At 35.9% G+C, this 23,329-nt stretch overlaps 1 protein-coding gene across 25 annotated transcripts in view; it reads left to right on the top strand.

Moving 5' to 3' along the window:
* The window catches only part of DTNA (dystrobrevin alpha), a 334,755-nt gene that overhangs the window by 275,683 nt on the left and 35,743 nt on the right, over positions 1 to 23,329 (top strand). For 11 of the 25 annotated variants that reach the window (XM_039843433.1, XM_039843483.1, XM_039843459.1 and 8 more), the window contains 4 exons: positions 725 to 808; positions 2,542 to 2,631; positions 21,382 to 21,469; positions 22,969 to 23,066. In XM_039843433.1, the coding sequence (XP_039699367.1) occupies positions 725 to 808; positions 2,542 to 2,631; positions 21,382 to 21,469; positions 22,969 to 23,066 (360 nt within the window). Of the gene's footprint in view, positions 1 to 724; positions 809 to 2,184; positions 2,468 to 2,541; positions 2,632 to 9,688; positions 9,767 to 10,324; positions 10,418 to 21,381; positions 21,470 to 22,968; positions 23,067 to 23,329 lie in introns of those variants that run through there. The other 14 variants (XM_039843491.1, XM_039843488.1, XM_039843487.1 and 11 more) reach the window with 3 other exon arrangements.

The raw sequence follows: 23,329 nt of genomic DNA, 5'->3' as shown, positions 1-23,329 counted from the left end.
AAAAAAGGGAAAAAGAAAAAACAGGATGACAGACCAGGTACAGTTGATATTTAGAGTCATGGATAATTCTGAAGAATATTGAACCCTATTTTCTCTCTCATCATACAAAAAAAGGTGCAGTTTAAGGGATGCCTTGTACTGTGTGCCCTGTCATATGGATCATCCTGATAACAGAAAGTTAGTAAATACTTGTGGTACTTAATTGCATCTTCACTTTGAACAAAGAGCAAATAAAGCACAATATGATTTTGCAGTTCGGTCTTTACAAATGGCATATTGAGAGAGGGCCACTGTCATGAAAAACACAGGAGGAAGTTTCCAAAGGTTCAGAAATCCTCCTCTTTCCAAGAGGATGTAGATTCTGATTATCACCAAGTTTTCAGAGCTTCTCCCTTTAGAAAGCAGTAGATGTAAGGCTGCCTCAGAATCCTCACTTCAATCGAGAATATGACTCAGTGCAACGCCAAGCCTCGAAGCTCATGGATAAACATTCCCATGGTATCCGGAGATCTTCCTCACAATATCTAACTGAGATCTCATATTCTCAAGAAATGTAACTGTAAAACACTTGAAGAATTTAATCAGAAAATGTAAAATTTCATGTTGATCCTGGGTAACACAGAACTCTGGTCTTCCTAGCCCCTCTCCTTGAAGGATGGTAGATAGTTTTTAACTTGTGACTTTTACTTGTTCTAACTTTGCATCATACTGTACTTTGTTTTAGGCCGCCCAGACCTGTAACCAGCATGAATGACTCCCTGTTCTCCCACTCTGTCCCCTCCTCAGGAAGTCCTTTTATTACCAGGAGGTAAGTTCCAATCCTATCATATAATAAGCCCTCTCTGGCAATGAGCTTTGATTCTGTGGCAAGAAAAATATACCGATGTAAGCCAAGAGCAAAAATTATTGTTAGAAACTAGTTATGTAAATATCTATCACACATTTTCCATTTCATTCATTTGGATACATTTAAAGAGGAATGAGTATAGCTTTTGGTATTAAAAACCCTTCTGGAAACTTGCATTTACAGTGCACCTATAGTAAGAATGTGGGGTATGTTTACGTTTTAGTACTGACATTTACATTTAGTACTGCATGCATTCTCTTTCACTGAGAAAGTCACTTTCATAGCACTTAGAATGGTCCAGTTAAGCCAGGAAATTGGAATTTCATGGTATAATTGGGGAAATTATTATATATATTCTGAAACATCTCTTAATTTAAAGCTCCAGATATAAAAGAATTGTCTTCTTCTTGAACTCTGGAGTTCCTGAGGCTAGAGGCTGAAGATCAAACTTGGAAATGTAGTTCCCACATAAATAATTTCATGGGTAATAGCAAGAACTTTAAAAAATGGTGGATATCTTTATGAACAAGATCCACTCCCATTATGAGCAAAGAACAGGTGAAGCAGATAACTTCTTTTTGAGCTAGTATTACAAATATGCAGGGGCCAAGAGTACTCCAGGTCATTTGATCAAATATCATGAATAAAGCACCAGAGAATTATTTTATAAATACATGGAGAAGGCTCACAGGAAAGCAGAAACAAAGGTAAGGAAATTTGGAGTGAGTAAATGAACACAAAATTTCAAATGACTTCCAGTAGGAAAAATGATATACAGCCTCATGTTTCACAAAACAAACATAGTCAGTTTTTTCCCCAAAGAGGTTTCTGAGATACCAATTTCACTGTAATATCCCGGTACATTCTAGTAAGGATTCGAAGACAGTGAGACTTGAAACACTGCTGATTTTTACCCTGAGTTTCTGTACGTGCCCATGAACAGGAACCTGAGATGAACGTGTTCCCCATAATTGTAATTAGCAGAAGAAACGGAATGTGGCAGTTTATGGTACTTCCTTCCTATAAATTAAGTAAATCTGTAACAGATGGAAATGAAGACCTAATTGAATGACAGAACCTCCCAGTGAAATAATATGTTTTAGGCCCTCAATGTGTTCTTTTTAGCATTCCTTTTCAGAACCAGCTAATTCAACTATCTTTTCTAAAACAAAGTCATAAATTATAAAGTCTGTAAGAGACACAGGCTGTGCATCTATATAAAGATCTTGCATGATGTTAAGAAAGATGTTATGTGTTTACTAGGAAGCTCTGCATTCTGCAAGTGTCAAGCAAAGATAGACCCCATCCTTACTGAAGGTCATTTTATATCATTTCAGCTCGGACGGTGCTTATGGTGGATGCGTCTAGATGGATAACATGGCTTCCTCTACTCTAAAATATTCCTATAATACTTTGAGCTATTCTGGTTCCTCCAGGGTGCATGATACCTATTAACTCAAAATATGATCATTTCCCTTTTTCCTATTTTCATTCCTTTCGGAATGTTCCCTGTGAATCACAGACATGTTGTTTAAAGTTTGCCGTTTTTCTAATCACCATGGAGATTGGCCTCTGGTTTCTCTTTTAAGGGTGCTGTTCAATAAAGCTATATACACTGAAGTCCTTCCTCTCTGAGTGGGCCTTGCTCTGTCCATGGGAGGTTTTAATGAGGTCTCATTGTTTGAATCCCTCAGGTTACCTGAGGGGATAAGTGTATCCAGCCCTGTGGCTGAGGAGCATTCCCTCATAAAGCTGTATGTAAATCAGCTTGACCACAGCACACGGTCAGTATTCCAGCCCTAAATCACTAATTGTAGTAGTAGTTCCATAACTAGACTACTAGTCATTCAGCTCCATCACTAAAATCATCTTGTAGTGCCTTAGTGGAGATCTTCTGGGTTTTCATGAACTTCCATTGAAAATTCCCAACTTGAGCTGGACTTCTCAGCTCTTTCTTCTCCTTTCCACTTATTTTATTGATTTAGTAGCCTCATACCAGTATACATGACATGCGTGTCTTTAAAGAGTACCAAGCTGGATCTCTTTCTTTGGATGAGTTTCTGCTTTTATGCAGTTTGGAAGACCACATATGGTGATTTCTTAGACTCTTGAATGAAAGTGCATCTTGGAATGACCTTTATCACCAACTGGGTCAGGCCAGGACAATGCCACATGGCTGGACCATATTGCAGTAAAAGACTTGATGACTTAAATTATTCTGTCACACTGGGTCTGGCCATTTTTTCTCAAATGTAGGGCAGTCTGATTCCTATTGAGGTAGCAATTTCGCAACCAAGTTCATACTATTATTGCTTAATTTCTATCACTTGATAATGCTGGTGATAATCTACTATTTATTTCTTAACCTGTCTATACACTAAAATTGATGGAAACCTATCATGCCAAATATAGGCATAAGCTAAAGGAGCTATCCTTGCTATAATTGGAAAGGAACTAAATAAATATGACCTAGAGTCCTGCCCTCATTCCTGATCCACCCCAACTGCCCCTTTTAAAATCAGATAAAACCTAAAAGCTTAACAAGCCAAGAATGGTGCCGGTCAGTCTTAAGGCAGCATTAAGAAAGCAGGGAAGTTTGCCATGCAGATATTTTATTTAGCCTGAGTTTTCTGTCTTTTGTGACAGGTCTTAGGAAGATAAAGTGAAATGAGGATGAACTGAAATCAGTCCAAAATCCTCCCTATCAACTCCTGGCATTCTCACCTAGAGTCCTTTGCAAGCATACCATTTTGATCTTCAAAGGACACTAGGGTATATCTTTGAAGTCTTTTGACATCCTTGTAATCTGCCTCACATAGATTTATGAGTGTATAACTCTGGTTACCACCACCATCTGTCGCATCCCCTTTTCTCATATCCATTTCTAGCTATATACTTGATTTACTTTTTCCTTACTTAGAAGAAAAAAGAGGATTCTCAAAGGCATTCTCCCTTAACCCTTTAAAGTCTTCGTGTATGTGTGTGTGTGTGTATGTATTCAGTGCTCATTAGCAATTAGGTAGAATGTGGGTCCAATAACACAATTCATGGACTAATTCACCTCATTCATTTTCTTGATCATAACTGTATTCCTAAACCAAGATTGTTTTCTTATAAATGTATGAATTTGTAAAAAAAAAAAAAAAAAAAAAAATGGCTGGATCAATGGAAATTTATTATCACCATTAGAAAAGAGCTTTTAGGGCTGTGTATGGTGAAGCAGCAACATTATCTAAGCTTATGAAATGTAGTCTATCGCTATTGTAAATATTATTGCAAGCACTGACACAAAGTCAGGCCCAAAAGGCCCTACCTCCCTGTCACTGCCCACAGCAGTATGCCTCTGAGTGTCTGCTATCTTTGGTTAGTATCTTGCCAAAATCCTTGTCTAGTTTATCTGAGAAATTTAACCAGTCTTTTCCTATGTAAAATAAGTTTTTTTAATTATAGCTATCTTCATTAGCCACATCAAGTATGCTCTGAAAGTTTAAATGGCTAGATTCTTTCACCTCCAGTATTAGAAATATCTTTTTTTTTTTAAGGTTTCACAGATATTTCTATAGATGCAGCCTCTATAGTAGTAACCACTCAGAAAAAGAATCACAGTAGCTATGATATATAACATCTAGCCAGATCCTATCATTCTCCCAAATATTAGAAAGTTGCTTGAGTCATAGAGTTTGTTAAACACAATCTAATATGCTGTTTTCTGGTTTGTCACAATAACATTTGGTTCATTACTTAACACTACATTAGGTTCAGTAGTGCACAGGGGGAAGGCACAGCACCTACCCCAAACACTTTCCAAATCCTGATTCTTCCCAGTGGAGCAGGCTTCCTGAGTTATTTTTGTTAGTTGACTAGTTGGTCAGTTAGTTAATTGATTTGGGTTTTCAACCACAGAAAAACTAATTCTCTGTATCTTGAATTTGCAGGGTTGTTTTTTTCTTTTTCAAACACTTTGCTTAACTAACGATTCTTTACCTAACAACCAAGATTTTTAATCTGATGTAAAATGTTCAAACTAAATTTTAAGCATTTATGCTTTGGTAATTATAACTGAATAGAAATAAAATTGAGGTACTAAATTCAGCCTTTGATCAGAAAATTGAAGTTTTCTCATGGTTAATATTTTCTAAGATTAAAGCCCATCCCTTTTCAGTCAGAAAAATAGATAAATTTACAAATCAACATCATAAAACAGATGAACTTATAAATCAACCACCACGAAGATTTCTTTACTCTTCTTACACTTTCTGGGCACATTATCTGAAATTTCATGAAATTTGAAATAATTGCTCTCTGCAGATATTTCTTTATTCCATGTAGCCCCAGAGCTCCAGTAATATACTAGATTTTTTTCAAACTTGAAATAAACCAGTCTTCACACTCAAATCTGTTTCCTATACTAAAATGTTAGTGCATAATTAAAACTGTAGTCACCTCTCTTTTCACCCCAGTAACCTTTATTCTCTATTAGAGTTGCTTTCGTTGTCTGTGCATGCTCTGTACCCAGCCAACTTTTCTAGAGGCTCTCTTGACAAAAATACAATTGATATGGCTTGATAATATCTGGGGAACAACACAGTAAATGTAGTGAATCAAATATGAGCTAAGAATTCTTATTATTTCTTCCATGGTACCTATTTAAGATGGTTTGATTTTCATGCCAGCCTGAATTGACAACTAATTTTCCCACTGAGACACTAAGCTATTTTTTATGCTCATTTGCTGATTTGCATGTGGCAGATATTTTATGTTTCAGATCAAACATCTTGATAGCTAGAACAGGAAAGGGAAATACAATTTTTCAAGAAATTATCTCCTGAAAAAAAATGACTTGTGGACTCTTTTTTAATATACCTCAGCTATGTTAATTACAGTAAGAAGCAAAGTTTTATTCACACTGATTGTTATTTTAGGAGGGAGCCAACTTTACAAGTTATTCTTCACAAGTCCAAACACCACACAGGTTTACCAGTTATTTAAAATCAATAAAAATGAAAATATTTCTTCTTAATTTGCTATCGTTCAAATATCATTTTCCTATCAACCATTATGATAATGATTATTGCACATTATATAATTTATATGGTAGTGTTGCTCTATGAGACTGCATCCAGGACTTTTATTTAAATCCTTTTATTTTCATATTTAATAAAGGAAAAAAAGTCTTTGACCAGGGCTAATATAGTAGCCCAACATAAGCAGAGGTGGTTTTTAAAAATATATTTCAGGTTTAAGCAAAAATCCAGGGAGCTTTTGTGTGTGATTTTGTTATCTTAGAATACACCCAAAATGTTTGCACTTAAGCAAAACTACTGCGATCAGTTGTCACTCTTCAAAACTAAAGGGTGGATTTAAATAAACCAATATCAAATATTTTTAAATTGTTCTATCCTTCCAGAACCACGTGTCTGTGTGTGTGTGTCTTGGCGTGTGTGTGTGTGTGTGTGTGTGTGTGTGAAAAAATTTGGAAGAGAGCGCTTATCTTTATATATGCTATTTTCCAGAGGAAAGAGAGAATTTTTTAGGAAAACAATAGTCTATAGGAAAATTTCTGCCTCTTTTCTTTCAGCCGAACACATAAACTTCAAAATTTACCTTGTCATACCCTCCAGGGTATAATTGTCAGCACACCCATCAATGGTAATATGCATGCAAAGGGACATACTTATACATTGGCCAGGGCCTAGTGAAAAGAAAATGACAATAATAAGAGAAAAGATACGTATATATAAAATTTTAGGGATGGCAGACTTGCTTCTCCTTGAGACTCAGATTAAAAATGATTTATTACTCATAATCAAGGGGAGTTCCAAGTAGTTTCCAGTTTTGAAGGTTAAAAGGACGGATGCATTTTGATTTGAAGACAGAGCATTTAGAAGAAATAGAAACTTCTAGAGCTAGATTTATGCAAAAGCTACTGTTGCATTCTGATGCACTGACATACCAGAAGCACGCATTTCTTGGTGAGAACATAGGTTCCGGTGTGCCTGATCCCAAAGCCCACAATGAATTGGGCATATCACCTACCTTCTCCAAACAAACTGCTGAGCTACAAAATGAAAGTTTAAAAATCTAAATTATTCAGTAAAATATCATGAGAGTGTATTGCTTTGAAGAGATCATAATAAACTACATGTTGTTCCTATCTTCACAAGAATGCAGGACAACATTTTTTTCACTTTGCCTCCTTTCTTCAAGCTCCTTGGGAGCTGCAGAAGAAATTCTGGAAAAAATACTTAATGCAAAAAGGCTTTATAGACCCAAGTTTTAGGTGAAACCTGCCTCCCCATCAACTCTCTAAGTTCTAGATCCATCTCATTTTGAAAGAATGGCCTTTTTTTCTTTTTTTTGTCATATACTTGACTTCACCTATACATGGTCATATTTTTGGCTTCCCAGAAATAATTGATGAGGAGAAAAATTTGAGGCTAGTTCTAGGAAGTATGGAAACTATCTAGACAGTGAGTACCAAAACTCAAAAGTACTTCTGGCACTGGATATTAACAACTGTAGCAAAACAAACAAACAAAAAAACTCATAAATGTACGTAGTTTCATCGTCATATTTTCCAAGAACTGATTTTCCCAAGAATTCATGTGAGAAAGAAAAGGAACATGAAAGGACTTAAAACTGATAAGGACCTATGCAGAGATAATGACAACAAAAGGAAAAGGGATGTGTGTACATAGAACATCTACTCATCCCTTTGAGGGAAGAAGGGACTTGGGAAGAAGGAAGAAAAAGAGAAGAGGGTAAACAGACAAATAGAATATAGTAAGGAGAGAGAAACCCAAAGAACTTGAGAAAAAGAATAAGGCCACCAAAGGCAAATCTGGACACCTGCTCCCTTCCTGCCACCAGCCCCAGCACCATACTGAGTAGGGCTCCTCCAGTGGTAGTGCTTGTCAATGGCCAGGTGGTGGGACGGCACTTCTGGGGCTTTATTGACACATCATCTTCCTCCCATAAGACTTCACCAGATGTAATTTTTAGCAAACACATTCCCTAATAGGTCCTCCTGTGTTTCTTTACTGGTCCTTTCTTCCTGTACATTCAGTATCAGAGGTTGTATCTTTGTAATTATGATTAGGCTTTTGATTTAGGAAATATCACCACAATTTCTGGGAGTCAGGGGGCATAAAAACATAGCAAGGAAAGGAAATAGTTTAATTTGGAGGAAAGAATCATTGATTTATCACACAGTGTTTTGAGTGGTTTTGCAAAAATCTGAAATCATATAGTAGGTACATCAATCTTGAGTTGTAAAAAAGAAAGTTGGGAGGTAATTAGGCAGCAGGAAGACTGTACTTACTAGATAATGAACATAGAAGAATATACTTCAAGAAACAAGATTTGGAGTGCTGTTTTGGTGGGATGATGGGAAAATGCCAACTATGATGGTTTAAAGTGGCTATTGGCCTTGATGGCCATAGTCTTAGAAGGTAGAGACCAGTAAGTATGCTGGAAAAAAAAATCTTTAAGTTCATCAGGATAATAAATTCTTCTAGAACATTAATCATTTCATTTTTTAACATCAGTTTTGTTTGTGGGCAGTTGTACTTTTTAAACACAGCAATACTTAGTGTAATATCAGATTCTTGAAAAGCTGAGTGAAGTCACACATTTAACAAACATGACTGCCTACTCTCTACTAGACATTTTCTGTACAAATAAAGTTTGATTTTAAATTTACCAGAAACTTTACTATTTAAGGAATCTTGTAGTATATACTATTATAAAACAAGGATTTCAATTATAATGTGCATAATTCTAATATATGCCTTTATAAATTTCTATTTTTTAATATTTCATGGTTTGAAAGAGTGGTATTTGTAGTGAAACCTTAAAACATATCATTCAATTTTTTAAAGTTTTAACTACTTTATAAGCCATACATATATATGATTCAGAACTTCTTGAAAAGTTGGAAAAATTTGTGGTAAACCTCATAATTTCAATCCCAGTAATTAAAAACTTGGTATTTCAACAAAGTCATATAGTTAATTTTGTATTCTCCATAAAGGAGGTAGGATAGTTTTAGGTATGCCAGAGTTGTAGAGCTTAACCTACAAAGGAGCAAACTCTTTAAGCACATTTCAAGTACATTTGTAATACTACAAATCAATACTCTATTTCCCAATGAAGCATGCATATTCATTATAGTATATCTTAGGTGACTGGTTTGACCACACTTTATTAATATTTATATTTGTCTTTCAATAAAACTACAGTTTAAACTTTTTAGACTGTCATTTAAATTACTAAATGAGTGTACCTCATAATGAATCTGAAATGTTAAGAATTTGCTATATTGATGGAAGTCTATTTACCAGGTATAGACACAAGAAATATAAATATATATTTATAAGGCTCAAAGTTTTCTTTGCAGCTTCACAGCCACGTTTAGGTGACTTGTGCTTGAAGTATTGAAGCACTTCTAATATGACAGTAATGTCTTAACTAGATAATTTTCAAGTCTCTATTCAACCCAGAAAGTTGGAGAATATAAGAAGGGCTGGAGAAATAAACTTCTTGAGTGAGATCTAAATGCTGGCAGGACTTGGTGAACTATTGGACTGTTTACATTATCGTGGTGGCTTTTGTAATTCTAATTGTCGTGGTGGCTTTTGTAATTCTAATTGTGGTTCTCAGGCCAGGCTTCTACTCCTAGTTCAACTCTGGAAATCTGAAAACATCTTGAACTTTTCAAAATAATAAGAGAGCCGTCCAAATGGAGCTTGGATCTAGACTTTGGCGTTTCTGTTGCCAGTTTTATCCTTGAATGCATTGCCGTGTTTACGCTCTTCTTGGCTTTCCCATCTTATTAACCAGCTCTCCTCCCAAGGACAGTGAAGTAGAGCAGAACAAACTGCTGGCTAGGGCTGCTCCAGCTTTTCTGAAGGGCAAAGGGTAAGTTGAAGCCAGAGTGTACTGGAACCCTGAATTAACTAAACTAAAAATGGAGATTTCTTTTGTCAACATGCTTTGTGTTTGAAAGACCATTTCTGATTTAGTAAAAGCAGCTTCATTATAACTCCATTAACAGCATCAAGTAGTTATTTTGAGTAGATATCTGTGTTGTTATTCACTTTGCCTGATTTCCTTTCTTTTTTTAAATACTAAGTTTCAGATTTGATTTTCCAAAGCCTACTTAATCTTTGCTTGCAACCCACTTCAGTGTGTTTACTGTACAAATGAATTTCTTGGCCTAAGTAGTTTGAAGAATGCCCATCTGTTTTCTTAAAAGTTTCTTTACCTAAATGGAAGTCTTTGTTTTTAAAGTTAGTGAAACGCAATTGTGAATTTCATTGCTTGGACTTTGTGTTTTTCATAGAACATCGCTTATTTCCCCTTCACTTGCTTAGTTTTCTAAATGTCTTTTCTACCACAAACTCACTCCTACCTGCTCTGCTTGTTTCTGTCCACGTCTCCTAACAATACCCTTTCTTTCCTCCTGCCCTGTTTCAGGATACAGTACAGCCTGAATGTGGCAGACAGGCTAGCTGATGAACATGTTCTCATCGGGTTGTATGTCAACATGCTCCGGAACAACCCATCATGGTTAGTGCAGGTTTGGCTGCTTGACTGTCCTTAGAGCAACAGTCCCATCTCTTGACAAGCAGTCTCAGCAAGGGGTGAAGGCACTGGATGCCAGAGGTATCCCTAAGGCAATTTTTAACTGATTCAATTAAAACGTCATTGGTAATGTTAGTTTGGATATTTCTGATTAATGTCTCATAGAGTTGATATCTTTGTTTATCTTAGCTGAAGGGACAACTTGTATAAATGTGTGCCATTCAGGTGGATACAGAACTCTGGGTCGCACCAGTCAGTTCTGTGTTACAAGTGCCATATCAAAATACCGCACAATGGTAATGCGAGATTTTGTCTTATTCCAAAGATTTGTGTGTCTCTGCTGATTTGGAGAACAATGCTCCATTCACCTAAGATAAAAGTGAAAAAGAGGAAAAGCAATGCTATGGGATCATAGCATGGAAATTGTTTCCTTAATGGTGATTACAGTGAGAAAATTACCTTTCAACTTTTTTCTTACAAATATCTCTGGGAGGCCATGCTATAGAGCCTCCTTCTAAGTCCCAGAATATGCAAAGCTTTCTTTCAAATGTGTTAAATGTGTGGATTCAGATAGCCCTATGTGTTAGGATAAAGGCATTCATAAAGTTTTTCTCTATTTTAATTGTGACCAAAGAGATTTCTCCCATTGGTTGGTTACTTTATTTTAATAATAAATGTACATTTCCAATTTGAATGAAAATAAATGGACAGACTATACACACACACACACACACACACACACACACACACACACATATACGTATATATGTATATATATATATATCATATATTTCAGCCTTGTTTAGACTGTTTTACAAACATGTTTAGCAAACTAGTTCCTTAGAAATATTTCAATTTTTCTTAATAACTAATTTTCTCTGAACTAAGGGCCCATGGATTTTTTGCAGTTATACCTATTAAGTGAGCCAGTAGAGAAAATTGCCTTTAAAATAGCTGGTCCTCCTTTCCTCTGTTATATTACAGAAAGCACCCCCTAACAGTTGATGCTCATCGCCTACATCACTTGGTATTGTTAGCCACTTATTTTTTCTAGAACATTCCTCCTTTGACTTTTTCCAAATTTCCTTCCTGTTTCTGCTTCTGATAACTTAGAACTATTTTTTGCATGATTAGTACATAAGATGATTTTAGGTGACTCATTGATGAACGTTTATTTAATAGTTACATATTTATCTTAATTTGTATTTTTAAAAAATATATAACCAGAATGCTAGTTTAATTTTATACTTTATTCCTACTCTTTCAAGAGATAAAAATGGATTCTTCAGCTAAGCCCATCTCTTTGTTCAAATTTTTCCAAGCTTGTAATTCAAACAGTTCCTCTTCTTACTCGCATCTCAGCCTCACAAAACTACACATGGAAAGAGTGATTGCTTTAATCTTATTCCCAGTGAGTTTGGTTCCACAATGTTATATGGTGGCTGAAACAATAGAACTAAAAATACTGAATTACAAAAACAAAAAACAAAAATTGTATGAGTAATCTTCAAAGAAGAATATGGTCAATATAGATTTAATTATGTCTGAAGGCAATGATATGCTCTCACACCGTGTCCTCTCCCCCCATAATTCTAAGCACACTCTGATTATTTCTATCACTTTTCTTTGACCTTTTGTTAATTAAAGTTGTAGCAAAGAAATCTCCAAGAGGAGAGCTTAGAGTTTGTTACTACCAGCCCTCTTCCCTACTCAAGTGATTAATCATATTGACTTGATGGTCACTTAAGACCATAAAACTGTCTCAGCTGAGACACCTTACATCTACATGATGAAAGCTAGGTGTGATTTGTATTTTGAAAACAAAGCAGAATTTAAGACTGATCAATGAAGCAGACTCCGTTTTAATAGCTGCTGCCCTCTATATTCTCAGAGCTTTTTTCAGTCCTTAAAACATTCCAACTTCTCTTTCAAATTTCTCATTTTTCCTTCTCTTTCCTTTCTGTTTAATTAGATCCTAACAATTCTCCACATCTGCCATGCTTATATAAGTAATGTAGTGATCTCTCACCTTCTTTATCATCATTATAGCTATAATCTTTACCATCATTCAACTATGGTGAGATTTGTAATGGTAATAATCGTAAGAGCTACTTTTTTAAAAAGCACCTGCCTCATGCTAAGCACTGTGTTAAAAGCTTCATTTACATAATATTATATAAATTACATATTGCATAATAACACAAATTACATAATACATAAATTATTTACATAATTTATAATTACAGAGTTATTTACATAATTTCCCGTAGTCCTTAGAGTAAGACCGTAAAATAATACTGTACTATCATCCCCATTGTATAGATAAGTAAAGGGATCAGTTAAGAGAGTTACATGACTATCCCACAGTCACATGGCTACTAAACAGTGGAGCAGAGATTTTTATCTTTCTTCACCCTATCACAAGCTCATAACCACCAGGCAACACTGCCACTTATAAAACCTACATAAACGCATGCTCTCCAGAAAGCTTTTCTGGACACTCCTCCACACTGCAGCCACCACATATCTATTACCTGACATTACATATTCTACTATGTTATTTTATTGCATTTTAACAAACATTTTGAGCACATCCTAGTAATAAGAATGGTGATAATGAGTTACCATTTGCGTATTTTTTTCTATGCATTGTGATGTCTCATTTTGATTATAAGCTTCAAAGGGGCAGGGATTTTGTCTTCAGCGTTTGTATCTCATCACAGCAGCCAGAATATTAGTAAATTTTACATTTATGAAGCACTTCAAAAATTCAGAGTCCAGAGTGCTAACCATTACACTATGGAACCAGAAGCACTTCAAAAATTACAATGCCCTTTCCCACACATTAATTAATGTGCTTGTCAAAGCCCTATGAGTTTGGATATTATTTCCATTTGGATAAGTCGCTCTAAGACATTAAGTGACTTATCCAAGGTCACATGCTAACAAGGGCTCGTACACAGGTCTTTTGACACCAGGTCCCATCTGTTTTCCACATCATTCTTCAGCCTTCCTGTCTGTGCTACAAATAGGAACCATGTAGCTGTTCTTGGTTAAAAGGTTTGTTTTTGTAATTATTCATATATGCTTCTAATTAATTCTATGTGGGGACCTTCTACTCCACCTCAACTGCTTAATACAATGGGAAATTGACTCATTGGTAAATAGTCTGCTGCTAAATTAAAAAAAACTCTTAGGTGTCATTGTTGGTTCTGATGTCAGAGAAGCCAAATAAATAAGCTGTAGCTCAAGGGAGAATTTCTGCTTTATTCCTAATTCAGTGAAGTTTTAAAAGCCTTAATGATTTTCAAGCACTTCTCCAGTGGGGGAGGAATGGATCTCAAAATGCTATACCATGAGGGTTTTTTCCGCCCTTCCCTAAAGCTTATCAAGTGCCTGGGTTTGCTAGTGGTTTATGAGGACTGACTGTGTCAGGCAGATCAAAGGATCAGAAATCAGCCCAGAACTTCCAGTTCTTACCTTAATTATAGCCTTGATAGCTACCATTCAGAAGTTTCTGGCACATTTCTCTCAACTCTGAAAAGGCCCCTTGATTAAGGGAGGGAGGGGTACAATTAAAGACTACAGTCTATGTCATGATCAATTGCAGTCACTTAGACTCCTGAACTTACATAACCAGGTTCTGCTTATACGTTATTCTCAAGGACGAGAAATTATACATTTGATGCCTATTTTTAGGTTTCATATACAAGGTCTAAATTTTTATTGGCTTGACTGCTTGGACCCTTTAGTAGATTCCTCCTGCATTTAGTTTACAACCCAGAGCCCTCACCACGGCCTCGAAGCCTGTGTGTGGTCTAGCCCCTGCTTGCCCATCTCCCAGCCTTAGCTGTCAGGGGTTCTCCCACTCAATCACAATACTAGTCACATCAGCTTTTGATTGGTTTCTAAAAACAATTCCTAAAACTGCCTCAAGACCATGATGCTAGTTCTACTCTGTGCCTAGGACCTTCTCTATTTTACCCCTTTCTTCTCCTTCCACACACGAGTGCACTGGCTCCTTCCCTGGCTTCCAATCTCAGGTTGAAGGCCTCTCCTCAGGTCAGTCTCTTATATCAGTCTCTATCATGGCAACTATTTCTCTCATTCTTACCATAACTGTAACCATTGGTTGATTGGTTGGGTGGGTTGGTTGGTTGGTTGACAGGCAAGCAAGGACCTTCTCTGACTTGCTTACCAGCATTTCTCTGGCATCTTGCACAGTGCCTAGCACACTAGAGGTACCCAATAAACATCTGTAGATGTAGAATATTGACAGTGTTTTAGGTAAAAATTCCTTTTCGCTCTAAGTAAAATTTTTAGGAGTCCTCAGAAAATCTTTCTTACTAGTAAAAAATTAATATTTTTACTATTGAAAAATCATCTATTATAAATCAGCCCTTAAACTGAACATTTAGTGTAAGAGTATAAAGTAGATGAAAAAGTAAAGTATTAAGCTTGACATAGATAAAGACAAGCACTAGCAATTCATTGATGTGGGAAAAGCAACTGATGGGGGCAAAATAAAAAAAAAAACTAAAAGTGATATTGGGCAAGAATTAAAAACGTTTTTCGCATACTCTCTCGTCTCTTCCATTTCATATTATTAGTTCAGTAGGGTTACTGTAACAAAATACCACCAATGGTGTGGCTTGAACAACAGAAATTTATTTTCTCACAATTCTGGAGGCTAGAAGTCCAAGACCAAGGTGCTGGCAGGGTTAATATCTCCTGGGGTCTCTCTCCTTGACCTGCAAATGGCTGCTTTACTGTGTCCTTACATGACTTTTTATCTGCACAAGTACAACCCTAGTTCTCTTCCTCTTCTATAAAGACACCTGTCATATTCAGTTAGGGCCCCACTCTTAGGACCTCATTTAACTTTAATCACCTCTTTAAAAGCCCTGTCTCCAAACGCAGCCACGTTCTAAGGTACTGGGGGTTAGGGCTTTAACACATGAATTTCAGGGGAGACAATTCAGTCTATAACACATTTCAACACTGTATTCACTGCATTTTATGCCTTTAATATTTTTAATATCTAGGCTAAGATTCGATCGACTCTTAAGTAATTGTTGATTGTGAAAAATGTAGGTTTATTACAACCTGTTGGAAGAGAAAAGAAATTATCTGCACTTACTGACAGTTTTTTTTACATGAGTTTTCATTTCCTTGTTAACAGTATTCCTTTTCTTCAGTAAAATGTTTAGGAGTTTTAGTTATAGGACTAGACTTTTGAGGAAGGTATTTCCTTAGAAACCTAGAAATATAAATCTAAAGAACGTCACACGGCCAGTGTGCATATCTGCATTAATTATGTTGTACTCACAGAGGTTTTCTCAGCATAATCAGATGATAAATTGATTTTAAGATGAGTTCACTTTTCTGTTATAGATTCTAATACATTTTAAGTTTCCATGGAAAATGAGAATGACAGTACCAATCTGATGAGGTTATAGATGTAAATTAGCTAGCCTAGTGCTGGACACATGGGAATAACTCAGTGTTAGTTCCTTCTTTAATTTGTATAGGACTGAAGGCACATAAAAAGTTAGTTTTTAAATTTTTATTTTGTAAAACCTGTCCATTATAATAGGGTAGAAATAAACTGATAGTTCGTGTATGTTCATCAATATTGTCAAATGGATAAACTTCAGAGTATGCTTTCTCCAAATGTGCTAAAATATAGTTCAGAATGTTGTTCGATAAATTGTACAAAAAGGACATTTTGATTACAAGTTCATGGTGGTGTGCAGCTTTGCACACAGGAGCAAGGAGAAAGAAATGAAGGCTATCACTGTTAAGCTAACTCCTCCCTTTGTCTAGGAAATGAGAGATAGGAAGACCACCTATTGCTTATGTAAAGTCGTTCATTGATTCAACTAAATTGTCTTCTTTTTGGTATAGCTTAATATACTGCCTAATAACCAATCATATTTCTTTGAACAAAAAGCTAATTTATAGATAACAAAATGATGGTGCAAAGATGGTCATATCAAGACAGTGTTACCTGCTTTTTAGAGGTAAGAGTAGAAAGAAGTCTCACAGTCTTACCATGTGCCCTGCGCTAAGCACTTTACATGGTACTCCTGAGAAGCCATGAGATAAGTTACCATTGTATCCCTGTTTTATAGATGAGATAACTGAGGCACAGAGTGGTTAAGTGACCTGCCTAGAGTCACACAGCTAGTAAGTGAGAGGGCTGGGATTTGAATCCAGAAATGATCCAGACCAACCTCCCACTCATTCTTTTATAATATCCCTACCAGTGGTTCACCCCTTCTAAGAATAAGCATTTCTTTTGAGTAGGAGCTTATTTACCCCTTTCGGATGTCACCTGCTTTCCTAATCTTTAAAACAACAGCAACTTGTGAACCAAAAGAGAATTTGCCATGATTGGGGGTAGGGAAGAGCTAATGTTTGTAAATACAAATGTGTATAATGACATTTCTATAAACTTTAGCATCTATATAAAGTAAATAAGGAATCTGTATGCATCCATAGAGTGTATCTTGATTTTTAACTCTGCCAAAAGTGAATATTTTGCAGTTCGATTTTAGATGGCATGGCTAGTTTTAAAGTACAGTATTTCATCTGTATTCTGATTTTCTCAAAGTGTTGAGGATTCATGCAAAGCCAAGAAAGAGGTGGGCCAAAGACCATGACATTGCTAGCCTAAGAGAGCTAACCTTTATTCATTCTTTTGTCAAACTAATTCTTAGGTAGTTCCTGCCGTGTTCAAAGCACTATGCTAAATATTCAAGATCTAATGGTGAAAAGATTGAACCATTCTGCCTTCAAAGTTATAGGTTAGTGGAGGATAAAGACAAGTGAAAAGGCAATTAAAATGCAAAGGGATAACAGCTGTAATAAGGTCAGTGCCATGCAGAGCGCTAAGGAATATATATGAGAAGCAATGAACCCAAATTTGGAGGTTGGAGGTGAGGGTAAGAAATGAAAGCTAAAGCCAATAGTAGGATGAAGAGGAATTAGCCAGGTGGAAGTGGCTGGAGGGGGCAGAGAAATTGTTCGGAGCAGAGAGAATATGGTGCATCTGAGGAACTTAAGTTTGGTGAGGCTACTAGAGTAACAGGTGAAAGATGAAGCTAGATTAAGCAAGACCGTATGTCTTAGTTAGGAGTTTCAAAAATGAGAACCTATTGAAGGATTTGATGCATAAGAATGTTACAGCCAAATACATTTGTAAAAGATCACCAACTACAGGATAGAAAATGAACTAAAAGGAAGAATAAGTCTGAAATCAAAGTGACCTGTTGAAAGGACTTTACACTAATCCAGGCTAAGATGACACTGGCCTGGAGCATATCCGTGACTTTGGAATAGAAGGAAATGGAGGGATTTGAGAGTCTGTAGAAGGTAGAATGCATGGCCTTGTATATGATTATAGCATAGTGGGTTGTTAAAGTCAGGGTCTCAGTAAAGGAGCGTGAGGTATCCCTGTAGAGAAGCCATTGTTATGCTAATGTTTATTATCATTATCCATGAAGATTGCCATTTCTTGATTTCCTGTCTTTTCCTTTCAAACCAGTCATTAAAGAGCCAACATTTCATGCTTTGAGAATTAGTTCATTTCCCTCCCCATTCTTCAGTCCCATAAAATTATTTCTTGGGGCATGATATCACTTATATGTAGGATATAAGCCTAAAAGCAACAAATGAACAGGACAAACAGAGACTCATGGACATGGACTATAGACTAGTGGTTACCAGAGGGTGGGGAATGGGGAGAGGGAGGAGGTAGACAGGGTAAAGGGGGTCAAATATATGGTGACAGAAAAAAATCTAACTATGGTAGATGAACACACAGTGTAAATATATATATGCCTTACTGTTAAAGTGTTAAAAAAAAAATTACTTCTTGGAGCCCAGTATCACTTCATTCTTTTCCACCTTGACCCTTCTGCTCACTGACTCCTAAAGACCTGAACAGGGCTCTAACCCATAGCATTTTGCTCTTAACCAACTGCAAAAATAGGATATAACCTCATAAAGTAATCCTCCATTTGGTGTTAACTAGTAATGCCTTCTCAGGAAGCAATCCTCCTATTAGCAATTTGCATTTTAATATCTGAGGCCTAATGACCTTAAAAATTAATCCGTAGTGATAAAATTCCTATTACCATTTAGACAAATGGAAAAAATATTAGGAGAAAACATAGAAGTATTTCTGGTGGCCTTTGGATAACATTATTATTTGATTTACTTTCCCCCTCTAGAAATCAGAACATGCCTGCAAAGAAAAAAAAAAAATGTGACTAAACCCTGAGTTCCCAGAAATCTTTGCTAAATCATAATTTAGTAAGCCCTAGCTTAGCTGGGCAACTCGAGTTTCCTAGACTGCCATTTTGAAATCACTGGCAACAGCCACTAGCCATGTATTTAAGGTAGAAAGTGAAGAGCTTTCAAAATAATAGATCTTTCCACTTCAAATGCAGTCTACACAGCAGCCAGGTTTTAATCCATCATAGCCTTGTAGCAAGATTACTGATTATAAAGTCTTGAAATGAGTATCCAGGGATGGAGAAAGTATTGGAATCAGTATTTCTTTAATGATTTAGGGATTATTGGCCATTTATTTTCAACTATTTGTAATTGAAGTCTTGAAATAATGGAATTTATCAGAGAAATGGCTCATTCACTCTTGTATAATTTGAACATACTGAAATAGTACATGTGGACTCATAAATCGTTTGTGTGCACAAAGAGGTAATATATCACTCCACCCCTCGTCCCTTCAGTGCTAGGGGGGAGGAAAGGCGTGGAAGTATGAGTTATAGCTTACTAGACAGAATCTCATAACTTCACATCTTACATTTCCAGAAGGCTTTATTTATGTAACCTTCATATTATTTAAACTTGCTGGTCATTCATGATAAAAGACACTTTTATCATGAGGTTTTAATATCAAGATTTTTTTTATTATTTATTTATCAAACACTCACAAGTGTTTTTGACAAAGTCACTTTCAGGCAGTCAAACAAATCATTGTCGTGAGCTTGGAGCAATGGATCCTGTTGTCTACATAGTGTTGAATTAGGCTTGTAGTCACTAATATACCAGCCAGAAGTGATAAACATGTTAAAATCAAATTAAATTGTTTCTTTGTGTTCTAGGCATCATATTAGATTGATGCTTTTTACATGCATTCTTTTGGGTAAAAGGAAAGAGAAGACTCTTTCTGAAGATGAAGAAGTGACTTGGTAAATGGAGAAATTCAAGAATATTCTAGGTACTTATCACAGCCCGGAGAAAAGGGCTAAACCTAGAGTGGAAGTCTTCAGTATAAGAACAGGTATTATTTACACATATGAAGAGTATAGAGTAGTGCAGAGATAATGGATACAGGAATGTCTTCCAAATGATGAGAAACAAAATGCTACAATAATGGATTCAGCCAACCAAGGAAGAGATAACTAATGTCACTGGAAGCACATAATGATTTTCACTCATCTTCTCGCTTTAGAACAAATATGTTGCATATTTACTTACATGTGAATGTACATACAAATGATATAAATGTATGTTACTTTATATAGATCCAAAACTTTTCACTGGGTATTCTTTACAACCTTCATAGTGGCATAGAAGTGTGTCATTGTTAATGTATAATGAGTACTCATTTTTTCTTTAAGGAACTTAAGAATAAGAGTAAATGGAGAAACTAATTTCTAATCTTGATTCTGACCTGTTACTCACAGTAATAACTGATAAACCAAACTCTGACCAACTCATCTGTTAACAGGATTAATGTCACTGGTGTGTTGCACAGAATTTTTTTAACGGCACCCAAAACTTAGTATTGAGTGCAGGGCCTTCTGAAATATGGAAGAGTTGATATTTGTATTAGTGGTTTTTTTATTGCTTTTGCTTCTATTTGCATTAATTTTTTAGAGACTCAGTTCATCCTTATTCTAGGACAATTTCTGTAAATTTATAGGAGGCATTAAACAATTCTCATTAGTGTCATTAGAAGCCACTATTATAATTCCACTTCTCTGGAAGTAAATATAAAATAGCAAGTTACCTAGGTAGTAATTTTATTCATGAGAATTATATTAGTTACCTATTGCTGCATAACAAATTTTCCCAAAACTTAGCAGCATAAAACAACAAACAATTGTTATCTCACAGTTGGTCAAGAATCTGGGTTTGGCTTAGCTAGGTGCCTGGGGCTCAAGGACTTTCACAAGGTTGCCATCAAGCTGTTGGCTGGGCCTGCAATCCCATCTGCAGTCTCTGCCCATGTGGACTCATTCGCAAAGTGCCGACTGGCTTCATTTCCTCATCACATGGGTCTTTCCACGGGCCACTTTATGACATGACAGCTAGCTTCCCACAGAGTAAGGAATCAGAAGAGCTCAAGAGAGAGAAACCATGGTCTTTTAATAACCTAACCTTGGAAGTGACATTTCATTACTTCTGCCGTAGTCTGTTCATTAGAAGCAAGTCAGTAAATCCACTAAAGGGAGAGGATTAACACAAGTGCGAATACCAGAAGGTGGGCATCACACCAGGCTAACCACAGTTCGTGGTGGTGGTTTTCATTTTTAATCTAGCTTCCATATTTTCTAACACATCTGTTTTGCACATGTATTACCTGTGTAATAAGGAAATAAAAACGTTAAAGGCAGTAAAATTAAAGAGAAAATATTATTTTGTAAGAAATATTGATCAGAAAAGTAACTCCTCTTTAGAGCTTTCTTAGTAAGACAATTAAATTGAATGTAGTCAAGATTCGTTAATGACTTTTCTGGCCACATATTAAATCATGTTATGAATCCGAATCTGAGATTATTAACCTAACAGGGTTTTGTATAGCTTTCAAAATTTTTGTGCCGAAAAATTGAAGTAGCAAATCCCCCTAGTGGTAATATAAATACACGTATCTTTCTCATTACCTAACAGTCTCCTTGCTCTGTGTTCAATAGTATGCTTGAGAGTTCAAACCGGCTTGATGAAGAACACAGGCTGATCGCCAGGTATGCAGCAAGACTGGCAGCAGAGTCCACTTCGTCTGTAAGTAGTCTGAGTGAGAGGATGTCATGTTCATTGTCATCCTTATAGTTGGTGCTATAACAGCAGAACTCAAGAGTTGCTACTGTACAGTCTGCAAGACCTAAAAATGGTCTGGCTTTCCACTGCTTCCATTTTTTTCCCTTTTCAGCTATCATGCTGGTATGCCATAAATCTATAGCTTGAAGTATTCCATTACAACGTTGCGGAACCAGCCTAACATCTAATTTGTCTGATCAGTTAATACAAAGAGCAAAGCCGTGACTCAATTCACAACTGGCTCAGATAAGTTTCTACTTTTATCGCTATGTAAAATACATACAAGAAACATTATGTAATGAAATCAGAAGAAAAACCTGGGTCACAAGTTTTTACCACACTTAATCTTTCCTACAGTCATTTTTCCATACATTAAAAAGCAGGCTGAGTTTCCCCATGTCTTGGGTTTAGGCAATAGGTGCCATTTTTAAAATTTGGTGTTCTTTGGTAGAAAGATAAGTTGTGATTTTTATAATTTGTTTTAAAAACAATAAATATTGACAGAAATTTCTACAGTGTACCGTAAAGCAAAACAAGCAAGGCACAGTAAAGTACACATAATCGTTACTGTAGAACAATGACAATTAACCCATGACTAAATACACATATACATATGTACATATATATAAATATGACATATTATTACTTGTATATACATGTATAGATGTACATATGGACATGTAATCACATACCATACATATGTTTATGTGTGTATTTAATCAAGGACTAATTTATATATTACATATATAATTTGTGTGTATATATACACACACATATGTGTATACACACACATATGTGTATATATACACACACATATGTGTATATATACACACACATGTGTAATAGAGAAAGCTATGACTGCATATACACCAGTTGTTAAAGCTAGTTACATGACCAAGAATAATGAGGTATAAATGTAAAAGAAATATATATGTCATCAAAATTAAATTATATATATGAATAAAGAAATGCTAAAAGTATGTTGACCAAAAGAAAAGAAAGTTATATTAAATATGACTTTAAAACTATGACATTTTTAATTGTACATTACAGTGATTGAACAGTAATTCTAGAGAAAGCGTTATCTCAACAGTGAAATGCTTTTTTATACCCACCTGCAGTGAGAGGACAGTTGCAATGTGGAGAGCATGGCAAGAATGAAATAGCTCCCCAAAGACTTCAAATCAGAAAGTTAAAAGAGCAGTTTTTTCTATGTTTTGTGTATGTATTTGTCTGCCAAAGATTCTGTTCTGCTTTCCATTGCATAGATGTGTTCCAGATCCACAGGAAAGTTAGTCCTTAGGAGAGGAATGGCAATCTGATTTTATGTATTTGTTTTTTCGTTGTGTTTTCAGAGAAATAGTTTCTTCTTTCTTGTCTGCACATCTCATAATTCCTGTCTTCTCAGTCACATGTGGGTTCCCATTTCCAATATTAAGTAGTATAAACCACATGTTTTACAGCAGCCAACTCAGCAGAGAAGTGCTCCTGACATTTCCTTCACCATCGATGCAAATAAGCAACAAAGGCAGCTGATTGCAGAACTAGAAAATAAGAACAGGTACGGCTTCTTAGATGTGTTGGCTTTTTTGATCAAAATGTGCATTCATTGATAACCTATAGTCATGCTTTAAAATATCCAGGTTTTTGCTCTGTATGCATGTTTAAGGGAAGATATCTTGAGCCAGTGATGTTGGCTCAGTAGAAGCTAGTCTTTAGATTTTAGATCTTCAGAAGCTTCATGAGAAAACATACATAATTCTGAGATGTCAAAAAAATTAACGTTGTCTCTCTAGACAGTCTCATTTCCCTTTTTTGGACTCA

Source organism: Pteropus medius, unplaced genomic scaffold (genome assembly GCF_902729225.1).
Source record: "Pteropus medius unplaced genomic scaffold, Ma_sr-lr_union100, whole genome shotgun sequence".
Lineage (NCBI taxonomy): Eukaryota > Metazoa > Chordata > Mammalia > Chiroptera > Pteropodidae > Pteropus > Pteropus medius.
The sequence above is the reverse complement of the archived record's forward strand: the minus strand, read 5'-3'. Positions and strand labels throughout refer to the sequence as shown.